This window comes from Anomaloglossus baeobatrachus, chromosome 10 (assembly GCF_048569485.1).
Source record: "Anomaloglossus baeobatrachus isolate aAnoBae1 chromosome 10, aAnoBae1.hap1, whole genome shotgun sequence".
NCBI classification, from domain to species: Eukaryota; Metazoa; Chordata; class Amphibia; order Anura; family Aromobatidae; genus Anomaloglossus; species Anomaloglossus baeobatrachus.
In genome coordinates, this window is record NC_134362.1 from 63,322,422 (window position 1) to 63,348,364 (window position 25,943).

The following is a 25,943-nucleotide window of genomic DNA, read 5'->3' on the forward strand; positions in this document are numbered from 1 at the left end:
TTTTCCTTGGCATGGAATATATTATTCCCTGTGGTCTGACCATAGTGCACGTGTATTGGATTACCTACCAGGCGTTCCGCAAAGTGCCTGCCCACACCACCGCTGCTTTATCTCCTTGTGAGGCTACCGCATCTGGTTTTATTTTTTTTTTACTTTTATGTGTATTACTTTACAGTGCTGGCCAAAAGTATTGGCACCCCTGCAATTCTGTCAGAGAATACTCAGTTTCTTCTTGAAAATGATTGCAATCATAAATTCTTTGGTATTATTATCTTCCTTTAATTTGTCTTAAATGAAAAAAAAAAAATTGTCATAAAGCCAAATTGGATATCATTCCACACCAAACATAAAAAAGGGGGTGGACAAAAGTATTGGCACTGTTTGAAAAAAATCATGTGATGCTTCTCTAATTTGTGTAATTAACAGCACCTGTAACTTACCTGTGGCACCTAACAGGTGTTGGCAATAACTAAATCACACTTGCAGCCAGTTGACATGGATTAAAGTTGACTCCACCTCTGTCATGTGCCCTTGTGTGCACCACATTGACCATGGAGAAAAGAAAGAAGACCAAAGAACTGTCTGAGGACTTGAGAATCCAAATTGTGAGGAAGCATGAGCAATCTCAAGGCTACAAGTCCATCTCCAAAGACCTGAAAGTTCCTGTGTCTACGGTACGCAGTGTCATCAAGAAGTGTAAAGCCCATGGCACTGTGGCTATCCTCCCTAGATGTGGAAGGAAAAGAAAAATTGACGAGAGATTTCAACGCAAGATTGTGCGGATGGTGGATAAAGAACCTCGACTAACATCCAAACAAGTTCAAGCTGCCCTGCAGTCCGAGGGTAAAACAGTGTCACCCCGTACTATCCGTCGGCGTCTGAATGAAAAGGGACTGTATGGTAGGACACCCAGGAAGACCCCACTTCTTACCCCGAGAAATGAAAAAGCCAGGCTGGAGTTTGCCAAAACTTACCTGAGAAAGCCTAAAACGTTTTGGAAGAATGTTCTCTGGTCAGATGAGACAAAAGTAGAGCTTTTTGGGAAAAGCCATCAACATAGATTACAGGAAAAAAAAAAGGCATTCAAAGAAAAGAACACGGTCCCTACAGTCAAACATGGCGGAGGCTCCCTGATGTTTTGGGGTTGCTTTGCTGCCTCTGGCACGGGACTGCTTGACCGTGTGCATGGCATTATGAAGTCTGAAATCTACTAACAAATTTTGCAGCATAATGTAGGGCCCAGTGTGAGAAAGCTGGGTCTCCCTCAGAGGTCATGGGTCTTCCAGCAGGACAATGACCCAAAACACACATCAAAAAGCACTAGAAAATGGTTTGGTAGAAAGCACTGGAGACTACTAAAGTGGCCAGCAATGAGTCCAGACCTGAATCCCATAGAGCACCTGTGGAGAGATCTCAAAATGGCAGTTTGGAGAAGGCACCTTCAAATCTCAGGGACCTGGAGCAGTTTGCCAAAGAAGAATGGTCTAAAATTCCAGCAGAGCATTGTAAGAAACTCATTGATGGTTACCGGAAGCGGTTGTTTGCAGTTATTTTGGCTAAAGGTTGTGCAACCAAGTATTAGGCTAAGGGTGCCAATACTTTTCTCTGGCCCATTTTTGGAGTTTTGTGTGAAATGATCAATGATTTGATTTTTGTTTCATTCTCTTTTGTGTTTTTTTATTGCAAGCAAAATAAATGAAGATAATAATACCAAAGAATTTGTGATTGCTATCATTTTCAAGAAGAAACTGAATATTCTCCGACAGAATTGCAGGGGTGCCAATACTTTTGGCCAGCACTGTAGGTCTTGTGCTCCTTTTAAATCCATCTTCTGAGCTTTTTGCACTTTGCGTTGTCTCCATTTAATATTATTCCCTCGCTCTCCCTCCTTTTTCATATCGCGAGTGACATAAGGGGGTCCAGAAGGAAATGCTTTGGGCCGTGTAGTCCTTGGGAAATGCTCGTTGTGCGCTCAGGGTAACCGTCTATTCCTTTTTAAATCAATATTAAGTGCGACACAAGGATTTTCTGTATCTATACAGTGTGGTATCCAGGCCATAATGGAGGATTTCTGCAGATCGAGCTGAATCATCCAAAGTTTCACAAATGGAGAAGACGACCTTGATGTGTTTTGCACAGATTTTTTTTTTTGTTTTAACTGTTCCTTTTTGGTAACAAACACTTTGCCAAGAAGGAAGAAAAACTGTTACAAAAAAATTGTGCATTGGGATGTTACTATACACCCCACAGCAAATTCTTAAAGGGGACCTGTCACTGGATGTTTATAATACCCAACGGTCGGTGCGGAGCAGACTGGTCGGATGGGCGTCTCCGTTCTCCGTGTCCGTGCCTCCTCATTCGGCCATCTTTGTTCTCCTTCTGAAGCTAGTGTGGATGACGCGTTCTACGTCATCTGCACTAGCTGACATTGAGGTCCTGCGCAGGCGCACTTTGATCCGCCTTGAGTAGGGCAGATCAAAGTATTGTAGTGCGCCTGCGCTGGACCTCAATGTCGGCTAGTGTGGATGACGTAGAACGCGTCATCCACACTAGATTCAGAAGAACAACAAAGATGGCTGAACCCGGAGAACGGAGACACCTATCTGACTCATCTGGTCCGCACTGACCGTTGAGTGAGTATAACATTCAGTGACAGGTTCCCTTTAGGTCTATATTCAGAATTTGGCGTTTGTGGCATCTTTGGCGCATCTGTAAATGCATCTTTCTCCTGGTATTCCACCTCACCCCCACAACTTCTCCACTACAGCTTTTCTCCTATAGATTTATGTCCTTTATAATGGGGCGTGGCTTGCAGGATAACTGTGCTGAAATTGGATAATTAGATGGAAGGCACGTCCCCAGAAGATCCTGTGAGCACCGCCCTTTTGGCAAAGGACATAAAGTTAGCACTCAATAAAAAGGCCCATATCTCTTAAAACATGAAGTGGATTTAAAAAAATATAAATAAAATGGGAAAACATGGGGGAGCAGAAGGAATAAAATAAGAGCAAAAATTGGTCACTTTTGTCCTTGTTACAGGTTCTCATAGGGTGTATGAATGGGACCTTAAAGGTGTTTATAACATATCCCTTTCTCATTGATTGGGGGTGTCGAACCACTGAGGCACCTGGAAATACTCAGTTTTTAGGTATCTGTAGAGCTTCATCTTGAATTAAAGGGGTATTCCCATCTCCAAGATCCTGTCCCAATATGTAGTAGGTGTACTAATAATATTAGCAAATACCTCCAAGTAGAAATGTAGTATAGTTCTCCTGATTCACTATGTCGCTTACCTCATGTTCAGGGCATTGCAGGACCTTATATATCCATGGTTATGACGAGTAGCAACTAACTGTGACTATATGCATGGTCGTAACCATGGATACCTAAAGTCCTGCAATGCCCTGCACATGACGTAAGACACATAGTGCATCAGAAGAACTATACTACACTTCTAATTGGAGAAAAAACAACAAGCCAGCACTAAATGTGCACTTCAGCACTAAAAATTCCAAACTGTACTTATGAAAATTTTGAGATTTTTGGCAAAAAATTGCAATTTCTTGAGCTGCTTCGCCACGTCACGGCAAATCTCATTTGAGGCAGTCCTACACTAAAATATTTTTATAAAATGTGCCATACGGCCTCACATATGAATAGTAGAACTGCTCTTAGCAGCACTCACCTGGTCTATTTCAATCCCGTACCCATGACTGAGTCATGGCTGTGGGCGGGACAGGTCCAAGCAAATGCTGCATGAAGTAAATAGCCTGTGGACAAAGCCTGATGACTTAATGTGAACAGTCACCAACCGCCAAAATCTAGACAGGTGGAATACATCCCAAATTGGGGTGCATAGCAAGGTGGGGGTCAACCATCGACCAATTCAATGAAGAAAAAAACAAAAAGCCAGCACTAAATGTGCACTTCAGCACTAAACATTCCAAACTGTACTTATAAAAATTTTCCATGCAGCATTTGCTTGGACCTGTCCCGCCCACAGCCATGACTCAGTCATGGGTACGGGATTGAAATAGACCAGGTGAGTGCTGCTAAGAGCAGTTCTACTATTCATATGTGAGGCCGTATGGCACATTTTATAAAAATATTTTAGTGTAGGACTGCCCCAAATGAGATTTGCCGTGACGTGGCGGGGTAGCTCAAGAAATTGCAATTTTTTTGCCAAAAATCTCATTTATAATAAGCACAGTTGGAATTTTTAGTGCTGCAGTGCACATTTAGTGCTGGCTTTTTGTTTTTTCTTCATTGAATTGGTCGGTGGTTGACCTCCACCTTGCTATGCACCCCAATTTGGGATGTATTCCATCTGTCTAGATTTTGGCGGTTGGTGACTGTTCACATTCAGTCATCAGGCCTTGTCCACAGGCTATTTACTTCATGCAGCATTTGCTTGGACCTGTCCCGTCCACAGCCATTACTCAGTCATGGGTTCGGGATTGAAATAGACCAGGTGAGTGCTGCTAAGAGCAGTTCTACCATTCATATGTGAGGCCGTTTGGCACATTTTTTTAAAAATATTTTAGCATAGGACTGCCTCAAATGAGATTTGCCGTGGCGTGGCGAGGCAGCTCAAGAAATTTATAAGTACAGTTGGAATTTTTAGTGCTGGAGTGCACATTTAGTGCTGGCTTTTGTTTTTTATTTCTAATTGGAGGTATTTGCTAATATTATTATTATTAATAATTAATATTACATATAGTACATATTGGTATAGGATCTTGAAGATGGGAAAAAACCCTTTAAGTTTAGAGGTCATCCACTTTCTGTTGTAGGCCCAGCATTTTTTGCCCGTACAATGGCTGCTGGCGGATTGGTCCGATCACGTGCTGGTCCTATGCTGCTATGTTAGGAGCTGATGGACAGGTCACACGCTCGTCCACCAGCAGACGTTTTGTAGACCAGTGGTGGTCAGTATGTGAGGGAAGCTGCACCCACAGGAGAAGGTGTCCAACCCCTTTAAGTGCTCGACCTTTGCTTCATTCATTCTCTATAGGACTACTGGAGATGGCAGAATACTGTTGTCTATTTCCAGCAGTCCCATTGAAAAGGTCTCGACAGTTGGACCCCAACGATCGATAGTTTTTTCCTAAGGGTACTTTCACACATCCGGTTTTTCCTCTGCGGCACAATCCGGCACTTTGCAGGAAAATCGCAACCGTTTTTTTTTTGCTGCCGGTTGCGATTTTCCTGCATAGACTTTAATTAGTGCCGCATTGTGCCGCATGGCCTTGCGTTCCACCCGGTTTTTGCCGCATGCGGCAGATTTAGCCGATGCGGCGGCCGGATGGAACGTTGCCTGGCACGTTTTTTCGTGCGGCAAAAAAAACCGCATCGCGCCGCATTCGGCCGATGCGGCGCATCTCTCAATGCATGCCTATGGCGGCCGGATGCGGCGCGATGCGGCAAATACCGCATTCGGCCGCCGCATGCGGTTTTTGCCACTGCGCATGCTCAGTAGCATGCCGCAAGCGGCAAAAACCGGGCGGGCCGCATGGGAAAAACTTATGCAAAGGATGCGGTGTTTTCACCGCATCCGTTGCACAGCCGGATTGAGCCGCAGGGCTCAAGCCGGATGTGTGAAAGTAGCCTAATTCTGAGGAAGGGGTACCTCATTATGTTACAAACCCTTTAATGATTTGATGTTGGGGACCCTTGATCCTCAGAATTAAGGCTCTGTGGCACGGTTTCATCACTGCGTCTCCTTATCCTGCACAATGGCGCTCCTGGCCGTGAACCCGACCCTTTTATTTTGTGTGTGGGTTGTCCTTTAATAACTTGACCTCCCTGATGCTATGGATGATTGAATATTGGATTTCTTTATTTTCCCAATAATGGAGATCTTCCTTATTTCTCATTTTGCTGGGATAACTTTTTTGGTCTGCAATCATCAAATTGTTTAATTTTTTATTTTTTGCATATTCATTGCTATCTACTGGTTCCTGTCGGTTAGCCGTCACTCCCCGTCGGCACCATACAATTGTAGGATATTTCTTTGGCTTTCTTCCATTTGACGGTTGACTGCACTTATCTATAGGAGCTTTCATGTTATCTCACATTCACATTGCACAGGCCAACAGCCTCCTCCTAATATCGCGTCTCACTTATAGCAATGGTATTAGCGGGGATAACGCAACGTTAGTGATTTCTATTCTGTACAAACAAAACTTATATCTCCAGGCAGAATGACCGAGGATTGCCACAATTCACTTCATAGAAGGGATGCTCCACAATTGTGTAATTGTAGTGAATACATTTGCTAGCATCAACATGCGGGCAGAGAATCTGAGTCCATTAGGCCCTGTGCGCACTTGCCGGTTTTTGCCGCGGATTTCCTGCGGTTTTGCTGCATGTTTCGCTGCATGTTATGTTCATAACATCTCTGCAGTGAATCACCAGCAAAACCTATGGGGAAAAAAAACATCCTGTGCGCACTATGCGGATTTTGACAGCTGCATGTTTTGCTATGGGATTCCCGCAGCAAAAACAATTGCATGTCACTTCTGTTCCGCATGTCGCTGTGGGATTTCACTCAATTGACTGCAATGTAATCGTGAAATCCCGCAGGGAATAACTCAGGCATCAAATTCTGTGCGGTTCACTGCGTTTTCCTGCGTTATTCCCACCGGTATTTCACGGTTTACCTCCGGTAATGTACATCGCTGCCTGCGGTTTGCAGGGAAGTGATGTCATTATGACAGGAAGAGGAAGCGGAGCAGAGTAAACATACACAACCACACTCACACACAGACATCAAAGACATAGAATACACAGAGATCACTCACACACAGACACATAGAATACACATAGAAAGAAAACGGACACATAGAAAAAAAACACATGTGCTCCGCCGTATTTTTACCGTCCAACCGAGGTAAGCACATAGTGGCGGCCCGGTATTCTCAGGCTGGGGAGGACGAGGGACAGGGTTAATGCCCCCCTCCTCCCGCACCCGAGAATATCAGCCCGCAGCTGCCCCGGGACTGTCTCATCCATTATGCAGCAGTACCGGAGTGTCCCCGGCTCTTCCAGATGCCGTGATGCGGTGGCTATCCAGGTAATAATGAGTTAACTGACAGCGCATCGCTGCCATTTAAGTCCAGGCTTGATCATGGCAGCGTCTGTGATAGCTGACCTGATCAACCCGTAAGTAAAGTGAAAAAAACACACACCGAAAAATCCTTTATTTTAAATAAAACACAAAAAAGCCCCTGGTTCACCATTTTATTAACCCCTCCCAAAACAAAGCTCCGGCGTAATCCACTTCCTCCGATGCTGGCATCCAGCCGCGACTGACACACAGCGCTGAATGCAGCCTCGCAACGAGACAGCAGAGGTAACCACAGGGCATTTCCCACGGCAGGTAATGTGAACACATTACCGCTCGGTAGAAATGCAGCGTGTGCTCACAGGGACTCTATCTATCTATCTTTCTATCCTTCTATCTATCCTTCTGTCTGTCTTCTATTCTTCTATCTGTCTATTTATCTATTTATCTGTCTAGCTATCTCAAAAGGAAATCATTTTTTTTTTCTTTTTTCAATGTGCTTTATTGCATTGAATGCATTAAAGCACATGTACCAACCTGCATGTGGCAAAACCGCGGCAATACCGCGAACAATACTGCTGTAAAACCGGGGCAAACCGCAGGTGCGGTAATCTTTAAGACCCTGAGGAATTTTCTTAAGAAAATTCCGGTTTTTGGTGCGCACAGGGCCTTAAACGGTAATCTGTACTGGGTGGGGACGGTGAGGAGTCAGATTTCGGCAGGCTGGTGTGCACAGGAGGCAGGTATCGCGCAGCGGTCTTATTCTAATGATGTGATGCCGGCCCCTCTCCCCTCCCGATACGGAAGAGAGCGGAGCCAGATTACTCCTTTAATTTAGTCTGATGAGTGATCCAGAGTTAATATTTTTTCTTGTTTCAGGTAAAAGCAAAGAAGCGGAAATAAAAAGGATAAATAAGGAACTGGCCAACATTCGCTCAAAATTTAAGGGTATGTAGTGTCTTTTTTTTCTTTTTTGTCTGGATAAGCATGCATTTCCATCTCTGTAGATGTTACCCTTTCGTCTTTCTATTTTGTTTCATGCTCCCGCTCCCTAACCCTTTCACACTTTTGTTCCCTTTCTCTTTCTATGTTGCCTGTGCTTGTGCTGCCTCCGTGCTCACGCCTTCTTTCTTTCTGTGTAACCTGCGCGCTTGCGCCTTCTCTATTTCTGTGTAACTTGCGCGCTCACGGCTTCTTCCTGTGCAGCCTGTGTCTAGCGCGTTATCTTTCCTCCTGCGCTCTCATGCCTTCTTTCTTTCTGTGTGGCCTGTGCGCTCGCGCCTTATCTTTCCTCCTGCGCTCGTGCCTTCTCTTTCCTTCTGTGTGACCTGCGTGCTCGTGTCGTATCTTTCCTCCTGTGCGCTCGCGCCTTATCTTTCCTCCTGCGCTCGCGCCTTATCTTTCCTTCTGTGTGACCTGCGTGCTTGTGTCGTATCTTTCCTCCTGTGTGCTCGTGCCTTATCTTTCTGCGTGGTCTGTGCGCTTGCGCCTTCTTTCTTCCTGTGTGACCTGTGCACTCGCGCCCTGTCTTTCTTTCTGTGTAACCTGCGCGCTCGCGCCTGCTCTTTCTTTCTGTGTAACCTGTTTGCTTGCGCCTTTCTTTCTCTGCGGCCTGTGCGCTCTGTGATGTTTGTCTCCATCAGTGTGCTGTAAACAGATGAGACTGCAGCACAGTGAGATGACGGATTTGGCTTTATCCTCTTGCGTTGGTCTTGTTTTTGGCACAGCCGGTATTTAGGGTATTGCCGTCCCCGGCACTGGTCTCACTATTTACCTCTTGTGTATGTGGTGCAGTGAATATATGTATGGCCTTCTTCTGCGGTGAGCGCACATTGTCTGTATCATCTGTTGCCTTCATGACATGTGAGTGTTCTCGGCAGCTTGATGGGGAATGGAGGAGTTAATCTGATTCCAGAATAGCAGCATCCTAATGTCGTGACGAGAGTTCCCAGCACCATAGCAACGGGCGGATGAGCCGTCAGCAGCGCTGCACTTACTCATCCACCGCTGTCAGAACAGGCTCATTCCTCCACAGCACAGGCAGCCATCGCCTATTAATATCTGCCCAGATTCTCAGTGGTCCTGTGGAGCCCACCCGCTGCTTCTCACTACATCTACGGCTCTCTAAGCTTCTCATAGGCATCGATTATACCGGTGTGCTGCACAGAGATCAGTCGGCTGATGGAGCACTGTCACTCTGCATATATATACACGCATACAGCTGAAAGTGTTGGCACCCTTGAAATTGTTCCAGAAAATGAAGTATTTCTCCCAATAAATTATTGAAGTTACACATTTTGTTATACACATGTTTATTTTATTTGTGTATTGGAACAATGCAAAAAATGAGAGAATAAAAGACAAATTGGACCTAATTTCACACAACTCCAGAAATGGCCCAGACTAAAGTATTGGCACCTTCAACTTAATATTTGGTTGCACCCCCCTTGGAATAAATAATTACACTGTCGCTTCCTATAACCGTCCACAAGCTTCTTACACCTCTCACCTGGAATTTTGAACTCTTCTCTATAAACTGCTCCAGGTCTCTCATATTTGAAGGCGTCTTCTCTTCTCCCAACAGCAATTATAAGATCTCTCCACAGATGTCAATGGGATTTAGATCCGGACTCATTGCTGCCACTTCAGAACTCTCCAGAGCTCTGTTTCCCTCTATTTCTGGGGGCTTCTTGAAGTCTGTTTGGGGTCATTGATCTCCTAGAAGACCATGACCTAGGATGCAAACCCAGCTTTCTGACACTGGACACTACATTGTGATCCAAATCCTTTGGCAATCTTCAGATTTCATGATTCCTTGCCCACAGTGAAAACGTCCAGTGCCAGAGGCAGCAAACCAAAACATCTTTGAACCTCCACCATATTTGACTGTAGGTACTGTGTGTTCTTTTCGTTATAGACCTCATTCCATTTTTGGTAAACAGTAGAATGATGTGCTTTTACCAATCTTGATCTCATCTGTACACAACTCTTTCCCAGAAGGCTTTTGTCTTACGTACATTTTGGCAAACTGCATATCATTTTTATGTCTGTGTAAGCAGTGGGGTCCTCCTGGATCTTCTACCATAATGCTTCCTGAAAAGGAAACCTGTCACCAGATTTGTCCCCTATAAGCTGCAGGCACCAGTAGTGAACCCTTATATACAGCATTCTAGAATACTGTAGGAGTTCAGGCCGATCTGTATAACATGAAAAACATTTATTATGCTCACCTGTGGGGCGGTCTGGTTCAATGGCTGTTGCTGGTCTCAGTCCGACGCCTTCTCTCTTCTTGCAATCACCGTCCTCCTTCCTTGCTTTGTGTGGTTGACATGCCCCACGTCATCCACACAGTACACTGCATTGCGCACGCGCACTTCTCTGCCCTGCTGAGGGCAGATCAAAGTATAGTAGAGCACAGTTGTGGGCGGTCTTTGATGTCTCCCCGGCCATATACATTTCAGTACTTTGCTCTGCCCACCGCAGGGCAGAGAGAAATGCGCGCATGCACAGGAGAATTATGGCAAACTCTGTGTGGATGACATAGGATTCGTCATCCACACAGAGCAAGACTAGCTGCACCCATCGGACTGGACCGCCCTGCCCTGCGGGTGAATATAATAAAAGCTGTTTTGTAAGATATACAGATCGGCATGTAAACGTAGACAGTATTCTAGAATGCTGTATATAAGGGATCACTGGTGGTGGCCGCAGATTATAGGGGACAAATCTGGTGACAGGTTCCCTTTTAATTCAAATGTGGACGGGCAGTTTGCCCTGACACTGATGCACCATGAGCCTGCAGGACAGCCTGAATTTCTTTGCAACTTGATTGGCGCTGCTTATCCACCATTTGAACTATCCTGCGTTGCAACCTTTCATCAGTTTATCTCTGCTTTCTATGTCCAAGAAGATTAGCTACAGAGCCATAGGTTGTAAACGTCTTTATTTTATGTACTGTGTGCATCAAGGAACATCAAGATCTCTGGAGATTGATAGTCTTTAACAATTTTGCTTCTCAAGTCCTCAGACCGTTTTCTCCTATTTTCTGTTCTCCGCGCTTAGCGCAGCACACACAATGCAAAGATTGAGTCAACGTCTCACCTTTTTATCTAGTTTCAGGTGTGATTTTCTTATTGCCCACATCTGTTACTTGCCACAGGTGAGCTTGAATGAGCATCACATGCTGGAAACAAAGTTTACTCACAATTTTGGAAATATAATAAAAAATTTTGCCCAGCCCATTTTTGGTGTATTGAGTGAAAGAATGTCCAATTTGCCTACCCCCTCCCCCTTTTTTTTTTTTTTTTTATTTGTGTTTCTTCCAATACACACAAAGGAAATAAACACGTGTATAACAAAACATGTGTAATTGCAATAATTCTCTGAGATAAATACTTAAAATTCTGGAACAATTTGAACACTTTTAGCCACTATACTGTACAGTGCCTTGTGAAAGTATTCAGCCCCCTTGAATTTTTCAACCTTTTCCCACATTTCAGGCTTCAAATAAAGATAAAAAAAATGTTAGTTATGGTGAAGAATCAACAACAAGTGGGACACAATTGTGAAGTTGAACGATGTTTATTGCTTACTTTAAACTTTTTTTTAAAAATAAATAACTGAAAATTGGGGCGTGCAATATTATTCATCCCCTTTACTTTCAGTGCAGCAAACTCACTCCAGAAATTCATTGAGGATCTCTGAATGATCCAATGTTGTCCTAAATGACTGATGATGAATATAAGCACCTGTGTGTAATCCAGTCTCCGTATAAATGCACCTGCTCTGTGATAGTCTCAGTGTTCTGTTTAAAGCGCAGAGAGCATCATGAAGACCAAGGAACACAACAGGCAGGTCTGTGATACTGTTGTGGAAAAGTTTAAAGCCAGATTTGGTTACAAGAAGATTTTCAAAACGTTAAACATCCCAAGGAGCACTGTGCAAGCGATCATATAGAAATGGAAGGAGTATCATACCACTGCAAATCTACCAAGACCCGGCCGTCCATCCAAACTTTCATCTCAAATAAGGAGAAGACTGATCAGAGATGCAGCCAAGAGGCCCATGATCACTCTGGATGAACTGCAGAGATCTACAGCTGAGGTGGGAGAGTCTGTCCATAGGACAACAATCAGTCGTACACCGCACAAATCTGGCCTTTATGGAAGAATGGCAAGGAGAAAGCCATTTCTCAAAGATATCCATAAAAAGTGTTTAAAGTTTGCCACAAGTCACCTGGGAGATACCAAACATGTGGAAGAAGGTGCTCTGGTCAGATGAAACCAAAATCAAAATATTTGGGCACAATGCCAAACAATGTTTGGCATAAAAGCAACACAGCTCATCACCCTGAACGCACCATTCCCACTGGTAAACATGGTGGTGGCAGCATCATGGTTTGGGCCTGCTTTTCTTCAGCAGGGACAGGGAAGATGGTTAAAATTGATGGGAAAATGGATGGAGCCAAATATGGGACCATTCTTGAAGAAAACCTGTTGGACTCTGCAAAAGACCTAAGACTGGGATGGAGATTTGTCTTCCAACAAGACAATAATCCCAAACATAAAGCAAAATCTACAATGGAATGGTTCACAAATAAACGTATCCAGGTGTTAGAATGGCCAAGTCACAGTCCAGACCTGAATCCAATCGAGAATCTGTGGAAAGAGCTGAAAACTGCTGTTCACAAACACCTCCATCCAACCTCACTCAGCTCCAGCTGTTTGCAAAGGGAGAATGGGCAAGAATTTCAGTCTCTCCATGTGCAAAACTGATAGAGACATACCCCAAGCGACTGCAGCTGTAATCGCAGCAAAAGGTGGCGCTACAAAGTATTAACTTAAAGGGGACGAATAATATTGAACGCCCCAATTATTTTTTATAAAAGTTTAAAATAGTTTAAATTTTGTTCAATTTCACAATTGTGTCCCACTTATTGATTCTTCACAAATTTTTATCTTTGTTTGAAACCTGAAATGTGGGAACAGGTTGAAAAATTCAAGGGGGCCAAATACTTGGGCAAAGTGAAAAATCTCATCACCATTGCTAAAAAGCCCATCATTGCCGATGTTCTCACTTGCCGTAGATAAAAAAAAACCTTGTATCTGTTGCTTTTCCTCTTTTCCTCTGGAAAGCAGCAAGTGCAGGAATTGCATAGCAGGGGTCAGAGGACGTCCACACAGAAAAGCTGAGGTTGTACAAATCGGAGCGACACGCAGAGAAGTTCCTCAGAAAATCAAAAACAGGAAGCCCAGCGAGAACCAAGATTTCCTCTGTGAAGAAACTGCAAAGTGGTGTAAAATGCTGGATTTGGATTTCCTTATTGAAGCCGGTCATCGGTTCCGGTGATGGCTGCGGAGTCTGGACCTGCTATGTAATGCCCTGCTTTATAGAGGTTCTTATTGCCCGACTGCTAAGGATGTGGCTCCTGAAGTCGTGCCCGTGGCACCTGACTCCCTCTCGTCATCCGTCCTGTGTCTTCTCCCCACGTGGCTGCCCCTCCGTGAATTAAGTCCTAGTAGTTTGTAGAATAATTACCTCCGCGCTATATTTAATCTTTTACTTGTACTTTACTCTCGCTTTCAATATTCCCTAATTGCTGCCTGGTACAGCGGAGGCATGTCAGGTGTGACGCGTCTGATAAGTACGTGGCGGCCTCTAACCTTTGGAACCATAAGTTCGTGTAGGTAGGGAGGTATGCGGCTGTCAGGGACACTTCCTTATGTTAATGCTAATGTATACATTGCCTTAAAGGGAACCTGTCACCAGTTTTATGGCCTATAAGCTGCGGCCACCACCACCGGGCTCTTATATACAGTATTCTAACATGCTGTATATAAGAGCCCAGGCCGGTGGTTTAACATAAAAAAACACTTTATAATACTCAAACCGGTCGCTGCGGTACTGGTTGGCCAGATGGGAGGCGCTGTTCTCCGGGACCGGTGCCTCCTCTTTCGGCCATCTTGCTCCTCCGTCTTCTGAAGCCTGTGTGCATGACCCGTCCACGTCATCCACACTCGCCAGCACTGAGGTCCTGAGCAGGCGCACTTTGATCTGCCCTGCTCATGGCAGATCAAAGTATTGTAGTGCGCCTGTGCCAGGACCTCAATGCCGGCGATGCGTCCTCCTTCACAACCCTTGCATCCATTCTCCAATATGACAGAGGTCAGTTGGGTCTGATGACCGAGCTTCGTTATATGACCAGGGCGGATCACTGTACACTTGGAGAATCAATTGAAAGGGTTTTCCAAAGTTCCCCAAAAATATTTTCAGAATGCAGGACATGTTTATCAAATAGTGATAATAAAAAAATTGTATTTATAATAGTCATCACTCCAGTGAGCTCCTCCTGGACGGGCCCCGGATACTCCAAGTCACCGGCCTCCGTGGTCAGGTGATCTAAGAATATGACATGGTCTTCTCCTGTCCGGTAGAGATCACCGGAGAACCTTGTGCTAGAGCGGCGCGGGTTACAGCTGCAATGAGTATACATGACACTATTATTCTTTTAAAGCACCACTCCAGCGTTTTTTTTTATTGCACCGCTCCTGTGGTTCGGTCCCCCTGATCTCGGTCATATACTCGCCTTCTGCCGTCTTCATCTGTTTTCAGTCCGGTCAGTCTCTGGCGATTAGTGACCTGTCGGCAGTTAATGGGGCCGGAGGCCACAACTCAGTCTGAGAGTCTTGTTCTGGCTCTCATAGACTTGTATTGGGAGCTTGTAATGTAACCTGATTTCCAAACATGAGCGGCGTCAAAGAAGGATAAAGCCGCCAGAAGGTGAGTCTATAACAGGGGTCTTGGGGTGCGTGCCCATAATCACGCTTTGCGGTGTTTTGGATGCAGCATGTTTTCACTGCATTGTATAGTACAAGCACAGTGGATGGGATTTCTAGAAAATCTCCTGCCCACTGTGCTTATGCAGCCCGCAGGTATGCGGTGCGGCTTTCCGAGCCCCAGCATGTCAATTGTTTGCTGCGGATTCACATGCGTCCTCTGTAGAGAAACTACTGCGAGAGACTTCAGCGCACTGAACCCTGATCATGGGAATGAGCAGCTGCGGACTCCTGCGGAGGAGACTTGCGGCCCCGCAGGTCAGGACCCACTGAGTTCAGGACACAGCGGGTCCTGATTATGGGCACGTAACCTTAGATGTAAAGTTCTGGGGAAAAAACAAACTTAGAAGGGTTTTTTTTTAAGGGGAATTTATCACCAGGCTTTTCTAGTGCTACCTCATCTGATAAAAGTAATGACCAGAAGTGGATAAATCCTTTAAAAAGGGGATTATGGAACTTTTTGGGGAAAAAAAAGAATATAACCATCAAAATGAAGAGCGTATGTGTAAAGGGAATCTGTTAGTAGGAATTTATGTAACCTAAGAGAAGCATGATGTAGGAGCAGAGAGCCCGATTCCAGTGATGTCACTTACTAGGCAGTGTCAAGAAAATTCAGGTAACGTCAGCAGGAGATTATCACTACTGGACTGTCTTATCATAATCTACACAGAGAACTGCTAATCAGTGGTGTTGGCTCATATCTGCTCTTTTATTCCATCACAACCGCTGAACCCAGTAAACTAAGTGACACATCGCTGGGATCAGGATCTCTGCCCCTACATCATACTGCTCTCAGATTACATAGCAAAAACCTGCTGACACATTCCCTTTTCGCTCTTCATTTTGAGATGGTTTTTATTTATTTTTATTTACTTTTTTTTTTCCCCTTCAAGTTCCATAACAGACTTTAAGGAATTTTCTTTACAGGTCATTACCTTTTGAGGACCCCAGGGAGCTGCATAAAGGTTAATTTGCCTCCCAAGTCTTCTCTGCTCTCACCTTCTGCCCCCTGAAGACTGTCAGGGGAGGCAGCTGAGAGCCTAATAGTGGCCCTGGCCCAGGAGCGAAGTATGTCTGATATATTATAATGTAGCTTCCTCAGGCCGCTAATTAGGGATGGACCTGTCATGTAGTTGGCAATCATTTCCACAACTGGGTTTCATTATCAGTCTTGCACCATTTACCTTTTTGTAGTGTCTCTGTTGCGCTGCCTTTTGCAGGCTACAGAATGAGTAAACTGTGGATCTGTCAGTGAGCTCTTCCTGAAAGGTGAGTGTATAGCTCCTCTCTGTCTTCGGTGTTTCCGTGTGCTTCTTTATGAACACAAGAAAGTTGAGTTAAACTTCGTCATTGTAATTTAGCCGGCAGGAGCTCAGAAGACGAGTTTTATAAGCTCTCCAGTCAGTTTGAGCTCACTGATGGATCCTCAGTTGACTCAATGCACAGCACAGAGGATATAGGAGACTAACTTTTGCAATTGTTTCATTACACATTTTGTACAACTATTTTTAATCCCAAATTCATGTGTTGAAAGAGGAAAAGTAAATAAAGCCCCCCCCCCCCCATGGTGTCCATTTTCCTTCTGCAGGGTTCTTGAAAACTGATATTAACCAATATTTGCCCATTTCTTGGATATTCGCTGACATGGCGGTGCCTTTCCTTACGTAGCTGCCTCTGTAATCTGGTAATCCGGAGACTTGTGCAGTTTTCCCCTCTTGTAGGGCTAGTCAGCGTTTTCTGTCTGCTCATTAGCCGGGCGACCTCTCCCCGCGGCTCGGTATGTGAGCCGGCTGTCAGCGGGCCAGCGCTTATTCACATGCCACCTGTAATGTGGAAATGCTTTGCAATGCTTAATAATTAATCGTCCTTAAAGGGGCTGTCCTGGCCGCATTCCAATACACTAGTGTTTAACATTCCTCTCCTGCCCCCGATGCCGGCGTCCCGGAGCGGCGTGCGATCCGTGCACCGTGCTCGCGGGACGTCACTGGTGTGTTTGTGCTCCTCCAGCCCGAGTCCCCCTGCTTTATACACTCGTTCTTCTCGTCCACAGGAGACAAAGCGTTGGATGGCTACAGCAAGAAGAAATACGTCTGCAAGCTGCTGTTCATCTTCTTACTTGGCCATGACATTGATTTCGGCCACATGGAGGCGGTAAATCTGCTCAGCTCCAACAAGTACACGGAGAAGCAGATCGTAAGTGGAATTTTCCCTTCTCCCTCCTGTTTTCTTAGAGGTTGGATAAGCTGCTGGTAAATGGGATGGTGGGCACCTGCGGGGGCCTGAGGCGGGCACAGCTGCTGAGGACTAATACATCCCAGATGTGCTGATGAGTGACGCATGGTATTGCTCCACCTTCATACATCAGCACAACCTCCATTCAGTGATATGTATAGTGCTCCTGTGCTATAAGCTACATACCGTATATACTAGAGTATAAGCCGACACCAGTATACGCCGAGGCCCACAAAAGACTGAGAAACCTTATTGACTCGAGTGTAAGCCAAGGGTGGAAAATGCAGCAGCAACTGGTAAACATAAAAACATATATACCAGTACAATGTAATGTGCCCCTTCCTTCTGCCCTATAGTAATGTGCACTACAGTAATGTGCCCCATCCTTCTGCCCTATAGTAATGTGCTCTACAGTAATGTGCCCCATCCTTCTGCCCTATAGTAATGTGCACTGCAGTAATGTGCCCCATCCTTCTGCCCTATAGTAATGTGCACTGAGTAATGTGCCCCATCCTTCTGCCCTATAATAATGTGCCCTGCAGTAATGTGCCCCATCCTTCTGCCCTATAGTAATGTGCACTGCGGTAATGTGCCCCATCCTTCTGCCCTATAGTAATGTGCACTGCAGTAATGTGCCCCATCCTTCTGCCCTATAGTAAGGTGCACTGCAGTAATGTGCCCCATCCTTCTGCCCTATAGTAAGGTGCACTGCAGTAATGTGCCCCATCCTTCTGCCCTATAGTAATGTGCACTGCAGTAATGTGCTCCATCCTTCTGCCCTATAGTAATGTGCACTGCGGTAATGTGCCCCATCCTTCTGCCCTATAGTAATGTGCACTCCGGTAATGTGCCCCATCCTTCTGCCCTATAGTAATGTGCACTGCAGTAATGTGCCCCATCCTTCTGCCCTATAGTAATGTGCACTGCAGTAATGTGCCCCATCCTTCTGCCCTATAGTAAGGTGCCCTGCAGTAATGTGCCCCATCCTTCTGCCCTATAGTAAGGTGCCCTGCAGTAATGTGCCCCATCCTTCTGCCCTATAGTAATGTGCCCTGCAGTAATGTGCCCCATCCTTCTGCCCTATAGTAATGTGCCCTGCAGTAATGTGCCCCATCCTTCTGCCCTATAGTAATGTGCACTGCGGTAATGTGCCCCATCCTTCTGCCCTATAGTAATGTGCACTGCAGTAATGTGCCCCATCCTTCTGCCCTATAGTAATGTGCACTGCAGTAATGTGCCCCATCCTTCTGCCCTATAGTAAGGTGCACTGCAGTAATGTGCCCCATCCTTCTGCCCTATAGTAATGTGCCCCATCCTTCTACCCTATAGTAATATGCACTGCAGTAATGTGCCCCATCCTTCTGCCCTATAGTAATGTGTACATCCTTTAGTAATGTTCTCATTCCGGTCCTTCTTGTCCCCTTTAATGCCGTTGTTCACACACACACACACACACACACACACACACACACACACACACACACACACACACACACACACTTATTCTCACCTGTCCTCCGTTCCTGCGGTGTCCTCTGCTGCTTCTTGCAGTCTGCAGGCAGACTGATTCCTCCGTGATCTCGTCCAGTGCACGGGACCGCTGCTGCAGGCTGCCGTTGGCTTTACTGCAGTGAAATGCTTTGCGGTGCCGTAAAGCATTCAACTGCAGTAAAGCCATGACTGCAGCCTGCAGCGGCAGCCATGTGCACCGGTAAGCAGGAAGCAGGTAAGGACACCTCTGGAACGAAGGACAGGTGAGAATAATTCTTATATGGGAACCTCACTCGCGTAGAAGCTGAGGGGGGCGTTTGCAGCATAAAAAAAAAAATGGGCTGAAAAACTCAGCTTATGCGGTAGGTAAAATATGGTGGCGGCTTCTTTGATCTCGCAGCTTCCTCTAGCCCTGGAGCTTGTCAGCAGCTATAATTTCCCTCATCTAGATCGTGAGAAGAGGACAGATTGCTGCTCAGTGTGGTGTTGGCACATGAATCATTTATTTTGCTTGATTTATTTGCAGATGGCACGCAATTTCATTCTATCGTTAACGCCCCAAGTTGATGGGCGCATTAGAGCCTGAACATCATGTGCATTAGCGGCTTTTCTGATAGATCCCAACACATGTCACATGGAGTAATTAACACAAATCATTCCTGTGTGCGGCCCCCCTGGTCACGGAGACCTTTGGGGTTTGCTTTACTCCTAATGTTTCCAAAGTGTCTAAGAAAAAGTGTCTTCTAGTGCAATGGTTCTTAAAGGGAATCGGTCACCAGGTTTTTAGCATAATGTGGAGACAGACACCCTGATTCCAGCGATGTGTCACTTACTGAGCTGTTTGCTGTCATTTTGATAAAAATCAGTTTTTTTTCTGCTGCAGATCTAGCAGTTATACAGAGCTCATGAATATGCTGGACTACCTGCAACACAAGTAGTCCTCTAATGATCTACTGCTGATTAAATAGTGATTTTATCAGAGCTACACTAAACAGCCCAATAGGTGACACATTGCTGGAATCAGGATCTCTGCCCCTACACTATGGTGCTCTCAGATTAGGTGGGAAAAACCTGGTGACCGATTCCCTTTAATGACTTGCTTGGGGAAAATGGAGGAATCACTCTTCCATCTGTGTACGTGACAGTCCAGGTCGTCGGAATGATATGTGACCACTGGTACTGGACACATTGAAGCGGCAGGACCCTTTTTAATAAAAAAAAAAAAAAAAAAAAAAGTGCTTTACTCACCCTTCCTGGGTCCAGCGCTGCTGCCGCTCCTGATATTGGTTGCAGCGCCGATTCACATAATCCGCACTGCAGGCAATCTGGGAGCGCTGCTGCTCCGTCTGAGTTGGTTGGCTGCAGCGTTAATGTGACGTAATTGCTGCAGCCAATAATGGACGTTGGGCGGCGGCAGATCCAGTGAGTGTGGGTGAGTGATGTACAAAACAAGCAGCAGCCAGGGGAAAGGTTTTCTAGAGAAAAAAAATCCCCTTGTCAACAGTCTAAATATTAGAGAGGTTTCCTTGGACTGTGATATTGGCGGCCTTTCCTTGGCATTTTCAGACCTAGACCCCCAACAGATCAAAGGTGCGCTCCATAGGTATTGTAGTGGCCGTTCCTGGTACTGCAGTTATGATCTGTATAGTAGAGGATTGTGTACTTACGCTTCTTTTGCTCTTCTTTCAGGGGTACCTCTTCATCTCCGTGCTGGTGAACTCCAACAGTGAACTCATCCGCCTCATTAACAATGCCATCAAGAATGATCTGTCCAGCCGCAACCCCACATTCATGGGCCTGGCCTTGCACTGCATCGCCAACGTCGGGAGCCGAGAGATGGCAGAAGCCTTCGCTGGAGAGATTCCCCGAATATTGGTCGCTGGGTAAGTTTTGCCTTAGTGAACATACAGCAGTATCTGGATTTTGGAGACTTTATCATGGGAACATTGTATGGAGTCTTATTGCCAAATACGTCCTGGTCCCCACAGATAAATACATTGTTGTCACTGAGAAAGGATTGGACGTGGTGATTTGTGTCCACCTAAAGTTAGCCCTTTCAGGACTCTGAGTCTCAATTTTGAACGTCTGATGATATCGGTTTATATGGCAGTGTACCTAGAGATGGCCCATGAGTTTCTGATGTGTGTTTATTTCCTATAGGGACACAATGGACAGCGTTAAACAGAGCGCTGCCCTCTGCCTCCTGCGCCTCTACCGCACGTCTCCCGATCTGGTGCTCACCAACGAGTGGACCTCACGGGTGGTTCATCTTCTCAACGATCAGCATCTGGTAAGATGGATGGAAGCGGGCTTTCATTGCGAGTTTAGTTTTGCCAAACAAAATACTAACAGATCGGATAGCTTTTTTTCAAGTGGGTATTCTAAAGTTTGGAAGTTTCCTGGGTGAATGGAGCGGAGGTCCATCATTCGCGCTGCTCCATCCATTCTTAATTGGACCGCCAGAGATTGCCGTGGCTTGTGCTTTTTGGAAACCCACAGTTTTCTAGAACGGCATTGCAAATGATCAATCACCGCTCTGTTCACATGGTACTCTTCACAGCACTCGATCTCTGGATTGGTAGAGGTCCCAGTAGTCGAACCCTCAGTGATTGAGGAAGGTCTTTCCTATCCTGTGTATAGGGGATAACTTTGAAACTTGAGAATACCCCTTTAATAAACTATGATTAGGGCTGAGAGGGCCCGGGCTGTAAATGTCCGGATCCGCGCGGTTTCAGCACTATTCCCGGGCCCGATCCGAGCCCGGGATTCCGGCTGCACGATCCGGAACCGGCATTTAATAAAAAATTAAAGAAAAACCCCAATAAATAGCGTTTCATACTTACCAGACTCTGTCATGGTGGCACACTTGCTTCCGGGTCGCGCTTTCACTTCCTGTGCGGTCACACAGCTTTCCGTGTTTTCTCCGCCCACCGGCTGTCCTCTCAGCTGTGATTGGTTCGTGGCTGACCCGCCCCCAGCCTGTGACAGTGTCTGCCGTGCACTCATCGCTTATCGCAGTCAGTACTGCGCTGCACTCAGAGCGGGCGGTCGTGCTCTATGGCTGCTCGCTCTAACATGTAGCAGAGCTGAAGTGGCGTGGGACGTCGTGTGGATTACGTCGGAGCTGGAGGGTGTTTGGGAGTAATAAAGAGGTGAAGGAGGAGTGTTTTGTATTTTATTTCAAATAAAGGATTTTTCTTTGTCGCTCCATTGGGAGACCCAGACACTTGGTGTATAGCTATGCCTCCGGAGGCCACACAAAGTATTACACTAAAAGTGTAAAGCCCCTCCCCTTCTGCCTATACACCCCCCGTGCCTCACGGGCTCCTCAGTTTTTATGCTTTGTGCGAAGGAGGCTGACATCCACGCATAAGCTCCACAGCTTAGTCAGCAGCAGCTGCTGACTAGGTCGGATGGAAGAAAAGAGGGCCCATAACAGGGCCCCCAGCATGCTCCCTTCTCACCCCACTTTGTCGGCGGTGTTGTTAAGGTTGAGGTACCCATTGCGGGTACACAGGCAGGAGCCACATGCTGTTTTCCTTCCCCATCCCTTAATGGGCTCTGGGTGAAGTGGGATCTGGATCGGTCTCTAGGCACTGGGACCGTGCTCCCTCCGCAGCCCCTGGGAATCTGCTGGATAGGAGCTGGGTATCGTCAGGGAGAAGGCCCTGCTACTATGAGGTACTCTGTGTCCCCGTGGGGACCGCGCATGGAGCGCTGGTGCCATACACATTACAGCACTGCTGGGTGTGTTAGTGCGCCGGGGACTACAGCGCATGGAGCGCTTGTGCCATACACATTGCAGCACTGCTGGGTGTGTTAGTGCGCCGGGGACTACCGCGCGGCCGCGCTTATATGCCGGCCGCGCTTATAACTTTAGTCCCCGGCTTCTGCGGCCTAGTATCGCATATTCCCGCCCACAGGCCTGCCAGTCAGGGGAAGGGCGGGACGCTGCACAGATCGTCAGCGCTGAGGGCCGGAGCATACATTAGTATCCTCCTCCCCCCTCACTCAGTACTCTGGGGCACTAGATTCCCGCACTTTTCTTGGGCACGCCCACGGTCCCCTCCTCCCCACAGAACGCCGGCAGCCATTCCTGTCAGCGATTCAGACGCTGGAGAGGAGAGACAACACAGGGAGACCCAGGCAGGGAATCTGGTGATCACACAAACCGCTCTGAGCGGTCGGTAAGCAGCACCTGTGGTGCTGGCCCCACTGAGTACCGAAGTGTATATGTGTGTGTGTGTATATGTATATATATGTATATATATATATATATATATATATATATATATATATATATATATATATATATATATATATATATATATATATATATATATATATATATATATATATATATATATATATATATATATATATATATATATATATATATATATATATATATATATATATATATATATATATATGCTATACATTTGCACTGTACGGTCGCTCTGTTTATTTTTGGCTATATACCCTCCTGGATTGTTCTCAGAGGAGACAACATGTCATCCGCAAAAAGCAAGGGTGCCAAAGCACAGGCGTACTTTGCAACCTGTACCTCATGTACAGCTGTACTACCGGCAGGTGCCACTGACCCTCATTGTGTGCAATGCTCGGCCCCTGTGGCACTTACTCAGCCGGAGCCTCTGCGACTGGTGGCCCAGGTGGATCCACCTGCTACCACTGTCCAGGTGACAGGGACGGAGTTTGCAGCCTTTGCTGACAAACTGTCTGAGAGTATGGATAAATGGTCTGCTAAAATACTGGAAGCATTGCAGTCCAGACCGGTGATTCAGGCCCCGGGCACTGTCCAATCCTTGACCCCTGGTCCCCCTCAATTGGAACAGCAAACTACCCCTGGGGTAACCCATAGGTCCCAGAGTGAGGTCTCTGACACGGACCGCAGTCCCAGGCCACCCAAGCGGGGTCGCTGGGAAATTCCCTCCACTTCATCACACTGTTCAGGGTCCCAGCAGGAGGACTCTCTGGAGGATGAAGCGGAGGTATCAGATCAGGATTCTGATCCTGAAGCCGCTCTCAACCTAGATACACCTGAAGGTGACGCAGTAGTGAATGACCTTTATAGCGACCATCAATCAGGTGTTGGATATTTCTCCCCCAGCTCCTCCAATTGAGGAGTCTGCTTCTCAGGAGAAATTCCGTTTCAGGTTTCCCAAGCGTACATTAAATATGTTTCTGGATCACTCTGACTTCAGAGAGGCAATCCAGAAAAACCGAGACTGTCCAGACAAGCGTTTTTCCAAGCGCCTTAAGGACACACGTTATCCCTTTCCCCCCCGAGGTTGTCAAGGGCTGGACCCAGTGTCCTAAGGTGGATCCTCCAATCTCCAGACTGGCGGCTAGATCCATAGTTGCAGTGGAAGATGGGGCTTCACTCAAAGATGCCACTGACAGACAGATGGAACTATGGTTGAAATCCATCTATGAAGCTATCGGCGCGTCTTTTGCTCCAGCATTTGCAGCCGTATGGGCACTCCAAGCTATTTCAGCCTGTCAGGCGCAGATTAATGCAGTAACACGTACATCTGCCCCGCAAGTGGTGTCCTTAACCACTCAGGCGTCGGCGTTTGCGTCCTACGCCATTGCTATCCTGGACTCGGTGAGCCGTACAGCGGTGGCATCCGCCAATTCGGTGGTACTCCGCAGGGCCATGTGGCTACGTGAATGGAAGGCAGACTCTGCTTCCAAAAAGTTCTTAATCGGTTTGCCATTGTCTGGCGACCGCTTGTTTGGTGAGCGATTGGATGAAATCATTAAACAATCCAAGGGAAAGGATTCATCCTTACCCCAGTCCAAACCAAACAGACCTCAACCACGGAAGGTACAATCGAGGTTTCGGTCCTTTCGGACCGCGGGCAGGTCTCAATTTTCCTCGTCCAAAAGGCCTCAGAAAGATCAGAGGAACTCCGATTCATGGCGGTCTAAGTCACGTCCTAAAAAGACCGCCGGAGGAACCGCTCCCAAAGCGGCCTCCTCATGACTCTCGGCCTCCTCAAACCGCATCCTCGGTCGGTGGCAGGCTCTCCCGCTTTTGCGACACCTGGCTGCCACAAGTAAAAGACCGATGGGTGAGAGACATTCTATCTCAAGGATACAGGATAGAGTTCAGCTCTCGTCCTCCGATGCGTTTCTTCAGAACATCTCCGCCCCCCGACAGAGCCGAGGCTCTTCTGCAGGCGGTGTGCACCCTGAAGGCGGAAGGAGTGGTGATCCCTGTTCCTCTTCAGCAACGGGGTCACGGTTTTTACTCCAACTTGTTCGTGGTGCCAAAAAAGGACGGATCCTTCCGTCCCGTTCTGGACCTAAAACTGCTCAACAAGCATGTGAGAACCAGGCGGTTCCGGATGGAATCGCTCCGCTCCGTCATCGCCTCAATGTCCCAAGGAGATTTCCTAGCATCAATCGACATCAAAGATGCTTATCTCCACGTACCGATTGCACCAGAGCATCAGCGCTTCCTGCGTTTCGCCATAGGGGACGAACACCTTCAGTTCGTGGCACTGCCTTTCGGCCTGGCGACAGCCCCACGGGTCTTCACCAAGGTCATGGCAACAGTGGTGGCAATCCTACATTCTCAGGGACACTCGGTGATCCCTTACTTAGACGATCTACTTGTCAAGGCACCCTCTCAAGGGGCATGCCAACACAGCCTGAACATTGCTCTGGACACTCTCCAGAGTTTCGGGTGGATCATCAATTTTCCAAAGTCAAATCTGACACCGGCCCAATCACTGACATATCTTGGCATGGAGTTTCATACTCTCTCAGCGATAGTGAGGCTTCCGCTGAACAAACAGCGTTCACTACAGACAGGGGTGCAATCTCTCCTTCAAGGTCAGTCACACCCCCTGAGGCGCCTCATGCACTTCCTAGGGAAGATGGTGGCAGCAATGGAGGCAGTTCCTTTTGCGCAGTTTCATCTGCGCCCACTTCAATGGGACATTCTCCGCAAATGGGACAGGAAGTCGACGTCCCTCGACAGGAACGTCTCCCTTTCTTTGTCGCTCCATTGGGAGACCCAGACAATTGGGTGTATAGGCTATGCCTCCGGAGGCCGCACAAAGTATTACACTAAAAGTGTAAAGCCCCTCCCCTTCTGCCTATACACCCCCCGTGCTCCCACGGGCTCCTCAGTTTTTTGCTTTGTGCGAAGGAGGTCAGACACGCACGCACAGCTCCACAGATTAGTCAGCAGCAGCTGCTGACTATGTCGGATGGAAGAAAAGTGGGCCCATATAGGGCCCCCAGCATGCTCCCTTCTCACCCCACTCTTGTCGGCGGTGTTGTTA

At 46.7% G+C, this 25,943-nt stretch overlaps 1 protein-coding gene across 4 annotated transcripts in view; it reads left to right on the plus strand.

Moving 5' to 3' along the window:
- Window positions 1-25,943, plus strand: part of AP2A2 (adaptor related protein complex 2 subunit alpha 2) — a 163,722-nt gene that overhangs the window by 24,589 nt on the left and 113,190 nt on the right. For all 4 annotated transcript variants that reach the window (XM_075326941.1, XM_075326942.1, XM_075326943.1 and 1 more), the window contains exons 2-5: window positions 7,946-8,014; window positions 16,952-17,094; window positions 20,314-20,507; window positions 20,785-20,914. In XM_075326941.1, coding sequence (XP_075183056.1) covers window positions 7,946-8,014; window positions 16,952-17,094; window positions 20,314-20,507; window positions 20,785-20,914 — 536 coding nt within the window. The remainder of the gene's footprint in view (window positions 1-7,945; window positions 8,015-16,951; window positions 17,095-20,313; window positions 20,508-20,784; window positions 20,915-25,943) is intronic.